The sequence below is a fragment of the Chiloscyllium punctatum genome, chromosome 9 (assembly GCF_047496795.1).
Source record: "Chiloscyllium punctatum isolate Juve2018m chromosome 9, sChiPun1.3, whole genome shotgun sequence".
In the NCBI taxonomy this organism is placed as follows: domain Eukaryota; kingdom Metazoa; phylum Chordata; class Chondrichthyes; order Orectolobiformes; family Hemiscylliidae; genus Chiloscyllium; species Chiloscyllium punctatum.
In genome coordinates this window covers 7,119,410-7,135,371 of record NC_092747.1, presented here as the reverse complement: position 1 = coordinate 7,135,371, position 15,962 = coordinate 7,119,410, and the positions used below count along the sequence as shown (strand labels likewise).

Genomic DNA, 15,962 nt, shown 5'->3' with positions numbered 1-15,962 from the left:
TAGACTGCATTTGGAATATTTTGAGAGTAATTTCAGGCCCCGTATCTAAGGATGTGCTGTGGGTGGAGGAACTCTAGAATGCTCTTAGAGATAAAGGGCTCACGAGGAATGATTTGGACACTCTGTTCTGTACCCAGGGTCATAGAATCCTTCAGCACAGAGAGAGACCCTTTGTCCCAAATTGGTCCATGCTGACCAAAATGTCCATCCACACTAATCCCCTTACCCTGCTCTTGACCCATATCCTTCTAACCCCCTTTCCCTGCGCTTGGCCCATGTCCTTCCAAACCTTTCCTATCCATGTATTTATCCAAAGCCAATGGAATTTAGAAAGATATGGAAGGATCTGAGTGAAACTTAGAATGCTGAGAGGCATAGAAAGAGTGGATGTAGAGAAGATATTTCCATAAGGATGAGAGACTAGGACCTGAGGACACTGCCTCAATGAAGGAATGACCCTTTTTAGAACTAGATGAAGAGGAATTCTTTTTCAGCCAGAGGGTTTTGAATCTTTGGAGGCCAAGTCATCGAGTGTATTTAAACAGGTTCTTGATTAGTAAGGCATCAAGGATTATGGGGGGATGGGAGGAGAATGGAGTTGAGAAACGTATCAGCCATGATCAAATGGTGGAGTAGATGTGACCGAGCAGAATTAGGTCATTCAGTCCATCTTATGGTCTAAAATACCACTTGTAAATGTGCATATGGTTTTGAATGGTGCTTTGTAACCATTTCCTCTCCCTTCATGTGACATCTGAAACAATTAATGTATGTATCAATGACCCTGATTATGTCAGACTCCATGGTTCCAGTTTGTGCTGAAGCTAATCAGTTTTGAAATGCATATTAAATGATTAGATGCATGTACTGTAAAATCTGAATATTGCAGACCATACTCAACTAGTGCGCATTTACAAAAGCCAGTGAATTGTCTGGAATAATCACATTGAACAGCAATGGACAGCACTTGCAGAATCACTCGGTGTGCTCAAATAATAAAAACCAATTGAAGATAATCAGTTAGACTTATAATGTGGATTATTTAATTCACAGGTAAGTGTGTACATAGGGACCAATTTTGATTTGATTAATTGTTGTTGCATGTACCTAAGTACAATGAAAAGCTTTGTTTTACGAGCAGAATAGGCAGATTATAACACAAGGACATACAGACCATAGGGTGCTTAGGCAGAGCAAGGCATACAAGGGTACAGCTGAACAGAAGGTGCACAAAGCAAGATCAACATTAGATTTGAAATTAGAGTGATCCATTCAGCGGTCTAATGACAGCAGGGAAGAAACTATTCCTGAACGTGTGTGTGTGTGTGTGTGTGTGTGTGTGTGTGTGTGTGTGTGCTTTTAAGCTTTTGTATCATTTGCCTGACAGAAGAGGGTGATAAGTTCATAGAATCTCTACAGTGTGGAAACACTCCCTTTAATTTGACAAGTCCACACTGACCCTCTGAAGAGTAACCCACCCAGACCCATTCCATAACACTATTACTCTACATTCCCCTGACTAATGCACCTGACCTACACATCCCTGAACACTATGGGCAATTTAGCATGACCAATTCAGCTAACCTGCACATCTTTGGATCGTGGGAGGAAACCAGAGCACCTGGAGGAAACCCACACAGACACTGGGTTCATTAGCAGAGGGATTGAATTCAAGAGTCGTGAAGTGATGTTGCAGCTGTACAGGACTTTGGTTAGGCCACAGTTGGAGTACTGTGTGCAGTTCTGGTCGCCTCACTTTAGGAAAGATGTGGAAGCTTTGGAGAGGGTGCAGAGAAGATTTACCAGGATGTTGCCTGGAATGGAGAGTAGGTCGTATGAGGATAGGTTGAGAGTTCTCGGCCTTTTCTCGTTGGAACGGCGAAGGATGAGGGGTGACTTGATAGAGGTTTATAAGGTGATCAGAGGAATAGATAGAGTAGACAGTCAGAAACTTTTTCCCCGGGTACAACAGAGTGTTACAAGGGGACATAAATTTAAGGTGAAGGGTGGAAGGTATAGGGGAGATGTCAGGGGTGGGTTCTTTACCCAGAGAGTGGTGGGGGCATGGAATGCGCTGCCCATGGGAGTGGTAGAGTCAGAATCATTGGCGACCTTTAAGCGGCATTTGGATAGGTACATGGATGGGTGCTTAATCTAGGTTAGAAGTTCGGCACAACATCGTGGGCCGAAGGGCCTGTTCTGCGCTGTATTGTTCTATGTTCTATGTTCTATGTTCTATGTTCCACACACAGTCGCCCGAGGCTGGAATCAATCCTGGGTTTAAGGTGAGAGGGGAAAGATTTAAGTGGCGTAAGGGACAACTTTTTTATGTGCAGAGGGTGGTGCATGTTTGGAATGAACTGCCAGAGGAAGTAGTGGAGGCTGGTACAATTAAAAGACATCTGGTAGCATTTAAAAGACATCTGGATGGGTACATGAATAGGAAGGGGTTAGAGAGATATGGGGTAAATGCTGGCAAAATGAGACTAGATTAATGTAGAATGTCAGGTTGTTGGACCAAAGGGTCTGTTTCCATGCTGTACAGCTCTGACTCTGAGTGAACAACTTTGCCAATATGTCAGTTTTTCCCAGCTGGTCACAGCTTGAGAAATGCAAACTTTCAGAATGCAGTGGGATAACTAGGAAAACAATTGAGCACATGATGGAGATAGAGCAGGGGAGTGGAACTAACTGGATAGCTCATTTAAAGGGGCAGTGCAGGCCATTCAATAAGCGGTGTAATGAGCAACTTGAAGGCGCAGTATAAAATGATGAGTGTTCACCGGATGGATGAGAAATCTGGAAACTGGGATATAATCTAGAATGTGAGCTAAACTGTGAAAAGTTAAGCTGGTGTAAAAGTACACGCAAAGTACTACGACAATTTGAAACCAAGTGAATATTGAGGTATTGATATCAAATTATATTTTTCAGAAAATCACAGAATGGTTACAGCACAGAATGAGCCTATTCAGCCCATGTCTGCACTGGCTCTTCAAGCATCATTTAACCACAGTCAACCTCCTGCTTTTTTCACATAATTTCTTAAACTGACAAAGGTTTCAGCTGGAAACGTTGACTTTCCCGCTCCTCGGATGCTGTCTGATCTGCTGTGCTTTCCCAGCTCCACATCTATTGACTCTGACTTCCAGCATCTGCAGGGCTTACTGTCTCCAACCTTCTTGAATGCCTCAATTGAACCTGCCCCCATCACACTTCCGTACAGTACATTCCAGATCTTAACTACCTACTGGTGTGTGAAGGCTTTTTTTTTTGCCCCCCCCCCTCACAAATCACTTTTACAAATCACTTGTGATCCACACCTTCTCATTCCTTTTACGAACAGGAATGGTTTCCATCATAACGACTCCATCCTGCCTGCTAATGGTTTTGAAAATCCCTGTCCGGTCTACTCTCTGCAGCCTTCCATCTAAGGCCAACAGTCTCGGTTCCTTCAATCTATCCTCCTGACTGAAGTTCCTTATCCTTGAGACATTCTTGTAAATCACTTCTGCACAGAGGCTAACATCAGAAACAGGATCAGAAGTAGGCCATTCGGTCCTTTTGAGCCAGTTCCATCACTTTGGAACACTCAGTGGTCATGAAAAAGTGTAGAAAGGGAAAATCGCACAGCAAGGGAATTCTGGCAATTTTCCACAGCACACATAGCAAATTGTCAGGAGCAAATTACTACACTTACAACAAAGATGGACTTACCTTATCTGTTTCACCTTTGTCTAGGAGCTGGTGCAAGTATTCTCTCAGCCTTGAGTAACCTACCATCTCTTCCTTGGCTGGCAAGGTCCAAGGTGGAACGACATTTGCAAATGATCTCTGTCTATCAGTGGGTTATCACTTTTCTAATTATGGGTAAGTTCACACCTTCCTTCAAAGTTTTTCTTTTTTCATTTTAGTTGAAGTCTGGAGACTGTTCCTTTTTATAATGTTTTTTGTTAAGCAGTTGTGCATATTGAAGTGCAGATGAGATTTGTGTGTGCTTAAAAGAAGAGAATAAAAGCAATAGATAATTGATCATAACGACAATGGAGAAGTTTGGTTTGCCCAAATGTTTTGATAAATGTGCAGAGACTCACTTTAAGTGGTCAAGCTGAGAACAGGAATGACCATTCAGCCTCAAACCTGTACTAACATTAGGTTAGATTACTGCTTATCTGGCTCCTGAATTCCTGGTTTCTTAAAACTTCATGCTGTTCTTAAAAAAAACAAGAATTAAGGTGCCAAACACTTTTTTTTATTTGGCTCAGCTTTTATTAGTCATTCTTGTATCACTACCTTGATTCTCAGTCTCTCACGTAATAGAAAGTGAGGACTGCAGATGCTGGAGATCAGAGTTGAGTAGGTGCTGGAAAAGCACAGCAGGTCACAGCAGGACGGGGCAGGAGAATCGACATTTCTGGCATAAGCCCTTCATCAGGAATGAGGCTTGTGGGCCGGGGGAGCTGAGATAAATGGGAACGTGGGTGGGGCTGAGGGGAAGGTAACTGGGAATACGATAGGTAGATAAAGGTGGGGGTGAAGATGATAGGGTGGAGCGGATAGGTGGGAAGGAAGATGGACAGATCAAGAGGGCAGTGCCAAGTCAGAGGCTTGGGACTGGGATAAGGTGGGGGGAGAGGAAATGAGGAAACACTTTAACTCCCCCTCCCAATCCTTCAACGACATGTAGGTCCTGGGCCTCCTCCATTGCCAAACCCTTACCCCTTGACATCTGGAGGAAGAACGCCCCATCGTCTGCCTTGGGACCCTGCAACCCCACGGGATCAATGTGGATTTCAACAGCTTCCTCATTCCCCTCCCCCCACCTTATCCTAGATCCAACTTTCCAACTTGGCACCACCCTCTTGAACTGTCCTACCTGTCCATCTTCCTTCCCAGCTATCCACTCCACTCCCTCCTCTCCGACCTTTCATCATCCCCTTCACCTCCATATATTTATCACATTCCCAGCTATCTTTTCCACCCCCAACCCCCTTCTTTTTATCTCTCAGACCCCTGGCCCACAAACCTCATTCCTGATGAAAGGCTTTTTCCCTGAAACATCAATTCTCCTGCTCCTTCGATGCTGCCTGACCTGCTGTGCTTTTCCAGCACCCCACACACAACTCTCAGTCTCAAACTTTCTCAATGGTTCCTAGTCAGTTAATGCTGAACTAAACTTTTTTTTAGTTTGGCTCTAAACTCTAAACAGGGCAAAAGTGAGGACTGCAGATGCTGGAAACCAGAATTTAGATCAGAGTGATGCTGGAAAAGCACAGCAGGTCAGGCAGCATCTGAGGAGCAGGAAAATCAACATTTCGGGCAAAAGCCCTTCATCAGGAATCTAAACTCTAAACAAGCTCTTGTCAGCTTTCAGAATGATGACACTCTTCACTAAAGGAAGGAGGTACATACAACACAGGAAGAGACCCTTCGGGGCTCCATGCCTGCTCCACAACATTTTGCCCTTTCATACTAAAACTGTCTTCCCTTACAGGATCCATATCCCCCTATTCCCTTCCCAATCATGTATTCATTTTAGGTGTTTCTTGAATGTTGCTATTGTGTCTGTTTCCACCACCATCTCTGGCAGCACGTTCCAGGGTGTAGCCACCCTTTAGGTTTTCAAAAACAAAAGTGCGCACATCTCCTTTAGGCCCCACACCACCCTGTCTCCCCTAGTAACTGCTCCTCCTCCCTGGGAAAAGCCTCAGACTTTCCACTCCAACGTTGCCATTCACAATGTTTTAAATTTCTATCGCCCCTCAACCTCCTGCATTCCAGTGAAAACAAACCCAGTCTATCCAACCTTTCTCCATACCTAAAATCCCCCATACCAAGCAATATCCTGATAAACCCGTTCTGTACCATCTCCTTCTGGTAGTGTAGTGACCAGAACTGTACACAATATTCCAAGTGTGGCCTCATTAAATATCTGTAGGCTTTACCTGATGTAGTGCAAAGACCAGCTGGATGAATGTTCTGGGACATGTATTCAAATTCCACCATGGTGACTGGGAATTTATATTCAAACAATTGCTTAGTTGTGCACAACTCTTCAAGGGGCAATTAGGGGAGGGGTAATAAATGCTAGGTCAGCTAGCAATACTCACCTCCCATGAATGAAAAAGAAATTAAATAGTATTCAGCTTGATGGGATTAGTAAAATAATCTTAACAAACTATATAGGGCTGTTCGCCTATTAGGGAGATGGCTTAGTGGTGGTTTAACCTGAGGGTCACCACACCTCAGTTGAGGGGAGAGGTTGAGAAGGAGGGTCCTTCATGGTAATCTCAGCTGGTGCAGGAATTGAACCCACTCTGACATCACTCTGCATCACAACCCCCTCACTGGAAACGAGAATTCCTGAAGTGATATGAGTGAAAGAATGTTCTGTTCTTCACCATTGTAGTGTCTCTTAACTTTGGTTTTGGGTTCCTCTCCATGACTGTGCTTCTGATTTCATGTTACAGGGATCACATGCACTATGGTCTTGTGCTACATGTTCTTCACTAAACTGTGGCCCGTTGCAGCTTTATACTTTTCCTGGCTAGTCATCGATTGGAATACGCCGAACCAAGGTTAGAAACTGGGCAAGGAGTGGACCCGGTTAAGTTGCAGTAGGATTCGATCAAGGAGCATAACAGCTGATCTTGTGTTTGCGGAGTCTTTTTCTTTATTTTGTCTCCAAGAGTCCTTCATTTGTCAGCTTAGCCACCACAGGAAAGCTTCAGGACAAAGCAGTCTGTTCGATCAGCGGAAACTTAAACATGTATGCTGTTGGTCAAGGGTATAAAAGGAGCAGCAGTGTATACCACTTACAAGATGCAGTGTAACAACTTGCCAGTGCCCCTTCCACAGCATCTTCAGTAGTCACAGAGGAACACTGTCAACTGCAATCTGACTTGGAATTGTAACACTAGAGTCAAAATCCTTTCCTTCTAGCACTGAGCCTGTTAATGTGGAATTGCTGGTGTTGGACTGGGGTGGACAAGGTCAGAAGTCATACGACACCAGGTTTTAGTTCAACACGTTGATTTGAAATCACAAGCTTTTGGAGCGTTGCTCCTTCATCAGGTGAGGATGACCAGCGTGTCATTTGTTACCCATCCCTAATCATCTTTGAAAAGATGAACCATCTTGAACCACTGCAGTCCATGTTGCATATGTATACTCATTTGTCAGAAGTCACAATAACCGGTTTGTTTGAAATCAGAACCTTGTCAGATGAAGTCGTACATTTCTATGACTCTGACTTCACCTGACAAAGGAGCAGTGCTTCAAAAGGTTCTGATTTCAAATAAACCTGTTATTGTGACTTCTGACAATGAGTATACATACGCAACATAGACTGCAGTGGTTCAAGATGGTTCATCTTTTCAAAGATGATTAGGGATGGGCAACAAATGATACACTTGTCATCCAAGCTTGACATTCAAGCAATGAAATTACTAAACAGTAAATAGGAGTTAGTTCAACCTAAGAAATAGAAAGTGGAGTAGAGTGGTCCAGACTGCTACACCTTATCCCATTACAATATCATAGAGATGTACAGCACAGAGACAGACCTGTTGGTCCAATCCTTCCATGCCAACCAGATATCCTAAATTAATCTAGTCCTATTTGCCAGCACTTAGCCAATATCCCTCTAAACCCTTCCTATTCATGCACCTAGATGCCTTTTAAATGTTATAATTGTACCAGCCTCCATCACTTCCTCTGGCAGGTTGATACTATCTACAATATACTTGATATCCACAGGTCTTTCGTGCAAGAAATTCCAAAGTTCTTTTTTGATTCATTCATAGGATGTGGACACTAGCTAGGCCAGCATTTATTGCCCATCCCTAATTGACCTCAGGGCAGTTAAAAGTCAACCACATTGCTATGGGTCTAGATCCAGACCACGTAAGGACAGAAGATTTCCTTCCCTAAAGGAAATTTTCTTTCCTAGATGTTTTATTGAATTAAATTCCACCACGTGCCATGGCGGAATTTGGACACATTTCCTGAGCACGTTAACCTGCGGTACTGGCTTATTAATTATCGACATTATCGTTACAGGTGATGGGGGCATCTCGGTAATGTCACTAGACTAGTGCTAGTAATCTGAGACCTAAGCTAATGCTTTGGTGACATGGGTTAGAATCCAGTGAATCCTTTGTGTAATTTACATCCAATAAATAAATCTGCAAATGAAATTGTCTCCATTCTCATGGTCACCACCACATCTCAGCAACTCAACAACTATCAGCATAACTCATAAAAACCCAATGGTCCTTTTTTATTTGGTCTGGCCTACATGTGACTTCAGACCCACAGCAATGTAGTTGACTCTTAACTGCTCTCTGAAATGACTGAGCTAGTCACTCAGTTCAAGGGGGCAATTAGGGATTGGCAACAAGGTCTGGTCTTGCCAGCAAAATCCACATCCTTTTGAAAGAATTAAAGGAAAAAGGAATTCTCCTTATCTGTCCTACGAGCGACCCCTCAGACACTGTTCTGAGTTTCGGATTCATTACCAAGGAAGCATTTTAGATTAGATTTCCTACAGTGTGGAAACAGGCCCTTTGGCCCAACAAGTCCACACCGACCCTCTGAAGAGCAACCCACCCAGACCCATTCCCCTACATTTACCCCTGACTAATCCACCTAACTCTACGGGGAATTTGGCATGGCCAGTTCACCTGACCTGCACATCTTTGGACTGTGGGAGGAAACCGGAGCACCCGGAGAAAACCCACGCAGAGAATGTACAGACAGTTACCTGAAGCTGGCATTGAACCTGGGTCCCTGATGCTGTGAGGCAGCAGTGCTAACCACTGAGCCACAGTGCCGCCAGCAATTATCATGCTAGGCATCTTTAGATGTTGATTATAGTTCAGTGACTCAACTCTCCTCCTTGTAAACACCAGCAAATGTGGGCCTGGTCTACTCAAACATGTTAGTGAAATTAACTTTAGGGAATTGAGCAGCGGTGACATGAAAGATCTTTTTCTTTATGCGGAAATGCTTGAAGTTGCCATTAGTGGATTGTCTGCAATTTCCCAGTACTCATATAGGTGGGTGTTGCCCACGATGTCTCTTGCAGTTTAACAGCCCAGCAAACACTTGCTGCTGAGGCTACTGCGTAATTGATAGATGTGATTGGCGTATGGGGTCCTCGGCTGCTTCATTAGAGGAGTAGACTAATCAAATGAAATTGTTGGCAAACGTTAGTAAATCACTGGCGAGGCCCCACCTGGAGGGTTGTGCTCTGTTCTGGGAGGCAAGTTTTGGAAAAGATGTGAAGACCTGGGAGAGGGTGCAGAGGAGATCTCCCAGAATAGTTTGTCCTTAAATTCAGTGGAAAATCTGCAGCTGCTGATCTTCAGATGAGGGGAGGGGGAACAAAAGGTTGAGGGAAAATAGGGGATGGGTTTTAATCGGAATATTGATCAGAACTTTTTCCCACCATGAAGGGTGTGGTGTGGTTAACCAAAAGGTGCACAAATTCAGGATAATTGGCAGAAGGAAAGGGATGAGGGAGAGGAGAAATTTGTTACACAGCAACTTCTGATCTGGAACCTGCTGCCTGAATCTACATTGCCAGTGAATTCGGTAAGTACTTTTCAAACATGAATTGGATAAATATTTAAACGGAGGAATTTTCAGGACAAGGGAAAATAACAAGGGGGAGTAACATGTACTTGCAAGTCACGCCGTGGCTGATTTGCTTTAACAAAATTAAAATATCTTCTTTCAAGGTGGACGGAGGTCAGAATGGGTTCGGAACTGGGCTGTGTGGAGATACTTCCGAGAGTACTTCCCTGTCCGAGTGAGTACATTAAGACGACCAAGTAGTGATTTGTATTTTCTTGGGAAAATGCCCCTTTTTCAAATCCATTATGGTGTGTTTAAATAACTTCAGGAAGGGCACAGTGGTAGTCAGGTGACCAGCTTTATGTTCCAGAGGTGTGTCATAACATCTGAGCTGGTTAATAAGCAGATATCTTAAATAATTCCAGTGTACAATTTTGCTTTTCTAACCTCCCTTCAGCATGTCAACTCCATCCATAATGCTCTCCAGTGTCATAGTTTGGAGATGCCGGTGTTGGACTGAGGTATACAAAGTTAAAAATCACCCAACACCAGGTTATAGTCCAACAGGTTTAATTGGAGGCACGAGCTTTCGGAGTGACGCTCCTTCATCAGGTGATTGTGGAGTATAACAACAATAACAACAACAGTACTCCATAACCACCTGATAAAGGAGCGACGCTCCGAAAGCTGGTGCTTCCAATTAAACCTGATGGACTTATAACCTGGTGTTGGGTGATTTTTAAGTGTCATAGACGTTAGTGTCATGCCCTCTAGTGGCCAGAGGCCCGGTTCCCACTCCCAGAACCTGGGGTCAAAATCCACGCTGACCCTCCTCCACTGAGCAGCGCCATACATAGCGTGTGCTGCGTGACTGAAGGTGCCTTTTTTTTTAAACAAAAACATAAAATTAAGGCCCAGTCTGTCCTTTAAGTGGCATGCAAAAGGTCCCATGACAGTATTTAGAATGGGGGAGCGGGCAGTGGTGTAGTGATAGTGTCACCGGGCTGGTAGTCCAAGCAACCAGGGTTCACTGGTTCGGATCCCACCAGGAAAATTGGTGGGATGAGAGCTGCATGAATAAAATTCTGGCCCAGTTTCCTTGTCTAATGGGCATTTAAAGAACCATGTCACCATCACTTCCTTTTTTCCTTTATAAATTCCAGATTGTATTACTGAACTTAAATTCCACGAGCTCCTGTAGTAGGATTTGTACTCATGTCCCCACAGCATTAACCTGGAGCTCTGGTTTGTTAGGTCAGTGACATTACCATTACGCCACTGACTCCCTTTTGAAGGTCACCGAGAAGTTGAAGGTGCTTTATAAATGCAAGATGTTAGTTTTTTTTTTAAATACACAAAATTCCAGTTGACTAGTATCAGTTTTTTGTCTTGCACAGTATTGGTAAGTATTTGATCAGGATGTTGTGGTTTGATGCTTTTAAGAATAGTTAAGTCATGCGACCAGTTAACCCGATTCCAGTGAATGTTCTATTTGAGATTGCTATGTGTTTAAAATCTGAATTCACGGTGAGTTAGAGGCAGTGACTTTTTGGTCAAGCTTCCCTTTTGTTGGGAAATACCTCATGATCTTATTTTGTGCATGGAGGAGGGTTCTCCTATTCTGGGACCAACATTTATCCCTTACCAACATGACCAAAATCAGATAATACGGGCATTGTCATACTGCTGTTTGTTTGTGACCTTCTGAGTAAGTGAGCTGCTCTATTCCCCACCTACTCAAACATCTGCATCGTGGGGGTGGGGTTGGGGTTGAAACACTCGCACATCTCCTCTTTGGAATGTGCCTTTGCAAAGAAAGTCTGGAGAGACATGCAGTGGTTTTTGAGATTCGTCCCAAGCACCTCCGTCTCGCGATCACACACTGGGACAGACATCAACTGTGTCTGGAGGACCATCAACTCGGTGAAAGGCACTCTTTGGTCTGACTGAAACATGCTGGTCTTCCAGGGCAATGTGTTGCCCCTGACCAAATGTTGCAGACTTGTACATTCCAAGGTCCAGGACGACGTGCTGAGGGACACACTAAAGCTTAGGGCAGCTTCTGCCAAAGTGTAGTCAGGAAAGACCACTGTCTGAGGCCTTCCTGCCAAAGCACAAGGGGGGGTCTGTTCAGTTATCAGATCCTCCTGGTGCCTCAAATGTATGTAAATATGATTTTGAATAAATAAGAAATGCCTGGGGCTCTTTGCAACTGCAGGGAATGTCAAATTCCAATGTTTGCTTCTTATTCATATGCAAAGAGTATGCAGAAATGCTTCAGTAACTGTGTACGTACATATTTGTTGTTCTACTTTTATATTTTTGCAGTTAAAAATAAACTGCACTTTCCATGATACGCTAGCTATCAAATGATTTGGGGCGGTCCCTGCATCCTCCTGGATGAGCAAATCATTCACATATGCCCGAAACGTCGACTCTTCTGCTCCTCTGATGCTGCCTGACTGGCTATAGTTTCAGTGCTACACTCTTTGACACTAAAACAAAACCAAGACCTGTGGGTATTGGAGTTCTGACACAAGCAAAAGGATTGCTGGCGAAGCTCAACAGGTCTTGCAACATCTGGAGACAGAAACAGGGTTAACAGGGTCCAGAGACCCTGCTTCAGAACTGATAGTAACCGGGTAAAGGTGGTATTTATTCTGAGGGGCGGGATAGAAAAGGAGTGAATGGATAGTGGAGATAAAGCTGAGAAAGAAAGGAAGGCGGACAATGGAATGGTTGATAGAAAACTAGGGAGATAAAAAACTGATATTGGGATATTGAGATGGTGGAAATGGGTCAAAGGGCGTGGCTCTGGAAAAGCACATCCGGTCAGGCAGCATCCGAGGAGCAGGAGAGTCGACGGTTCGGGCATAAGTTCTTCATCAGGAAATGGTGAAAATGGATTGGCTGTGCTGAAAGCTTATGCCCGAACCATCGACTCTCCTGCTCCTCTGATGCTGTCTGACCGGCTGTGCTTTTCCAGCACCACACTTTTCAACACTAATCTGCAGTCCTCCCTTTCTCCTCTGCTGAAAGCAGACCATGTCATGACAGTGTCTGAGATTAAAGGGTGGGTAAAGGATATGGAAGAAAGACTTCAAGATTGAACTCTGTATTGCAGTCTTCCAAAAAGGGCCAACACAAGATAGAAGAATGGTCTTTATAATCATTCATGAGACGTGGGAGTTACTGGCTAGGCCAGCATTTATTTTCTATCATTAATTGCCCAGAGGGCAGCTGAGAAACACACATATTGCTGTGGGTCTGGAGTCACATGTAGGCCAGGTAAGGATGGCAGTTTCCTTACCTAAAGGACATCCGTGAACCAGGTGGGTTTTTCCAAAAATCAGCAATGGTTTTACTGTTATCATTAAACTCTTAATTCCAGATTTTATTTTATTATTATTGAATTCGATTCCACTGTGTCATGGTAGGTTTTGAACCCAGATCCCTAGAGGTTTGCTTTGATCTCTAGATTAACAAACCAATGATACCACCAGGCTATCGCCTCTTCTCTCCTCTTCCGCTTGGCGACCCTGCAGCCAACTGGACTCAACAACACGGTGACTAGCCTCAGAATGCACTGCTCATTTGGAGTGCTAGCTGGTGTATGACTGGCTGAATGGCCTCCTTCTGTACTGTAACAATTCTTTTGAGCGTAGAGATACTAAATAGGGACAGCAGTTGGCCATTTGCTGGGTTTTACGACTGAGGGGGATAGAATCTTGACTAATGAATGGCAGAGATTATTGGGGACTGTTCGGAATGTGGAGTGGCAGTCACCGTGAAGTCAGTGATGGTGGTGGTCTTGAATCTTAAGGAGTGTCAATCATGAGTGCCTGGACTGGGGCAACAGGGTAATGTCATGGGAGGTGAGAGCATGTGGGTGCCCAGGCAAAAAAATGATTATGCATTCTCTAAAAATTCTATGTTCTTTCATCCTCTTCCATCTCCTTGCATTTTGGAAACACTCCCACGTTAGATAGAGCCTTTCATGCCTCGAAGGGATCCCCAAGCTTTGAGTACTCCCCAATGAAAGGGGAACTTAGTGAAGGGTGTCGTATTTGAACGGACATGACAAGGTGGATAGAATCTCCTTGTGGGAGATACTAGAACCAGAGGAAACTGGTTCAAATTGAGACTTTCACTTCACACAGGGCGTTGTTTATTTGAGTTTCATGGGTCTTTGGAACTTCCTTCCCCAGAGCAGAGTGGAAGCAGGGTCATTGAATATTTCCAAGGGAGAGGTATTGGCTCCTTTATTAGTCAAAAATCTAAGGTCAGTGGGGGAGTAGGTGGGACTGTAGAGTTGGCGTCACCATTCACTCAGCCATAACTGATGGATGTTCAGGGGCTGATTGGTCTTTTCCTCTCGGTCATGTGCTTGAGCTCATTACAGTAATGGCTCCCATCTCATGTGGCTGCAGACAAGGTGATATTATTCTAAATTCTTTGTGTTTTCCTATTTTCAATTTTTGGGGTAAAGAGATGACTGCGCTAAAAGCTTCCAAGGGTTTAATGTTGCTTCAAGAGCAGTACTTGGCTCACGTACTGGGTAATGGCTGTCGGGCAAGTGAGGATTTACCATGGACATGAGAAGTAGCATTGTTTTTGTGAAGCTGCTAAACACATCAGGTTATTTACAACAGTTGTAGGCAGTATGTCTCTGGTTTACAAAGTTTAAAAATTACACACCAGGTTATAGTCCAACAGATTTATTTGAATCACTAGCTTTTGGAATGCTGCTCCTTCATCAGGGCAACCATCTGACAAAGGAGAAGTGCTCCGAAAGCTAGTGCTTCCAAATAAACCTGTTGGACTATAACCTGGTGTTGTGATTTTTAACTTTGTCCACCCCAGTCCAACACCAGCATCTCCAAATCATGACTGTAGTTTAGCTGCACAATGTTTGCACAGTCAATGGATTACCAGGGGGTACTAGTTGAGGGTTTATTTGTAAAACCCAACTTGAAATTCCTTCACACAACAAATGCAGCCTTGATGTCAAGGGCTGTCACTCTCCCCTCCCCTCTGGATTTTAGCTCCTTTTATTTCTCCATGTTTGAACCAGGGCTATAATAAGGTCAGGAACTGATTGGACCTGGCAGAACCCAAACTGGGCGTCACTGAGCAGATTGTTGCATGATAACATTGTTGATGACACCTTCCATCACTTTTTACTGATGATTGTGAATAGACTGATGGGGCAGTAATTGGCCTGGTTGGATTTGTCCTGCTTTTTATGTACAGACATACCTGGGCAATTTTCCACATTGTTGGGTAGATCTGTACTGGAAGATCTTGGCTAGAGGGTTGGCAAGTTCTGGAGCACAAATCTTCAGTATCATTGCCAAGAATATTGCCAGGGCTTGTAGTCTTTGCAGTATCTAGTGCTTCCAACCACTACTTGATATCACATGGAATGAATGGAATTGGCTGAAGACTAGTATCTGATGCTGGGGTCCACGGGAGGAGGCCAAGATGGATCGTCCACTCAGCGTTTCCAGCTGAAGATTGCGTGAATGTGTTAGCCTTGCCTTTTGCTCTGTGCTGCCTGGGCACTTCCATCATTGAGGATGGGGATATTTGTGGAACTGCCTCCTCCACTGAGTTGTTTAACTGTCTACTCCCATTCACAACTGGATGTGGCAGCACTGCAGAGTTTAGATCTGATCAGTAGTGCGATTGCTTAGCTCTGTCACTTGCTGCTTATGCTGTTTGGGAAGTAGGCCTGTTTGGTGGCTTCACCAGGTTGACATCTCATCTTCAGGTATGCCTGGTACTGTTCCTGGCATGCCCTCCTGCACACACTATTGGATTGTTGGAAAAGTACCATTATGGTTGACTGACCAAATGTGACTGAATTTTACATTTATATTTGAGAGTGTGGTAGTTCAGTATGAAGCAAGGGTGTTGAATTGAGACCATAAAACACAAATTAGCTGAACTGGTTTAGGGAAATAGATTAAAATGCATAACTGTACACAGGCAATAGACTGTTCTATACAGAATTATTACGTGGCTTAGTGCAACTATGTACCACTTCTAAATGTAAAAACTCTAAATTGTCAGTCAACCATGATTGATAGGATGTTAAAGATTGTAGATGATTTTAAAGGAAGTTATCAGAAATGGTAATAAATCAGCATTGGGAATATTTTAGAATTCAGCAAAGAAGGACCAAGAAATAGGCAAAAAAGGCTGGAATAGGAATGCAATCTAGCAAAAATAAACTGTAAAAGCTTCTCCAGGTACATTAAAAAGGAAATGTTCAACAAGGATGAATGTGGGTCCATTAAAAGCAGAGGCAGGAGAGTTTTTTTTTTAATGATGTGGAATAGAGAAATAACAGAAGCTAAATGTTTTATTGTTTTTTTTTC

The 15,962-nt window shown here is 43.7% G+C and overlaps 1 protein-coding gene across 1 annotated transcript in view; it reads left to right on the top strand.

Moving 5' to 3' along the window:
- Positions 1 to 15,962, top strand: part of dgat2 (diacylglycerol O-acyltransferase 2) — a 72,228-nt gene that overhangs the window by 19,537 nt on the left and 36,729 nt on the right. Inside the window, exons 2-4 of the mRNA XM_072576796.1 lie at positions 3,742 to 3,870; positions 6,471 to 6,578; positions 9,744 to 9,814. Coding sequence (XP_072432897.1) covers positions 3,742 to 3,870; positions 6,471 to 6,578; positions 9,744 to 9,814 — 308 coding nt within the window. The remainder of the gene's footprint in view (positions 1 to 3,741; positions 3,871 to 6,470; positions 6,579 to 9,743; positions 9,815 to 15,962) is intronic.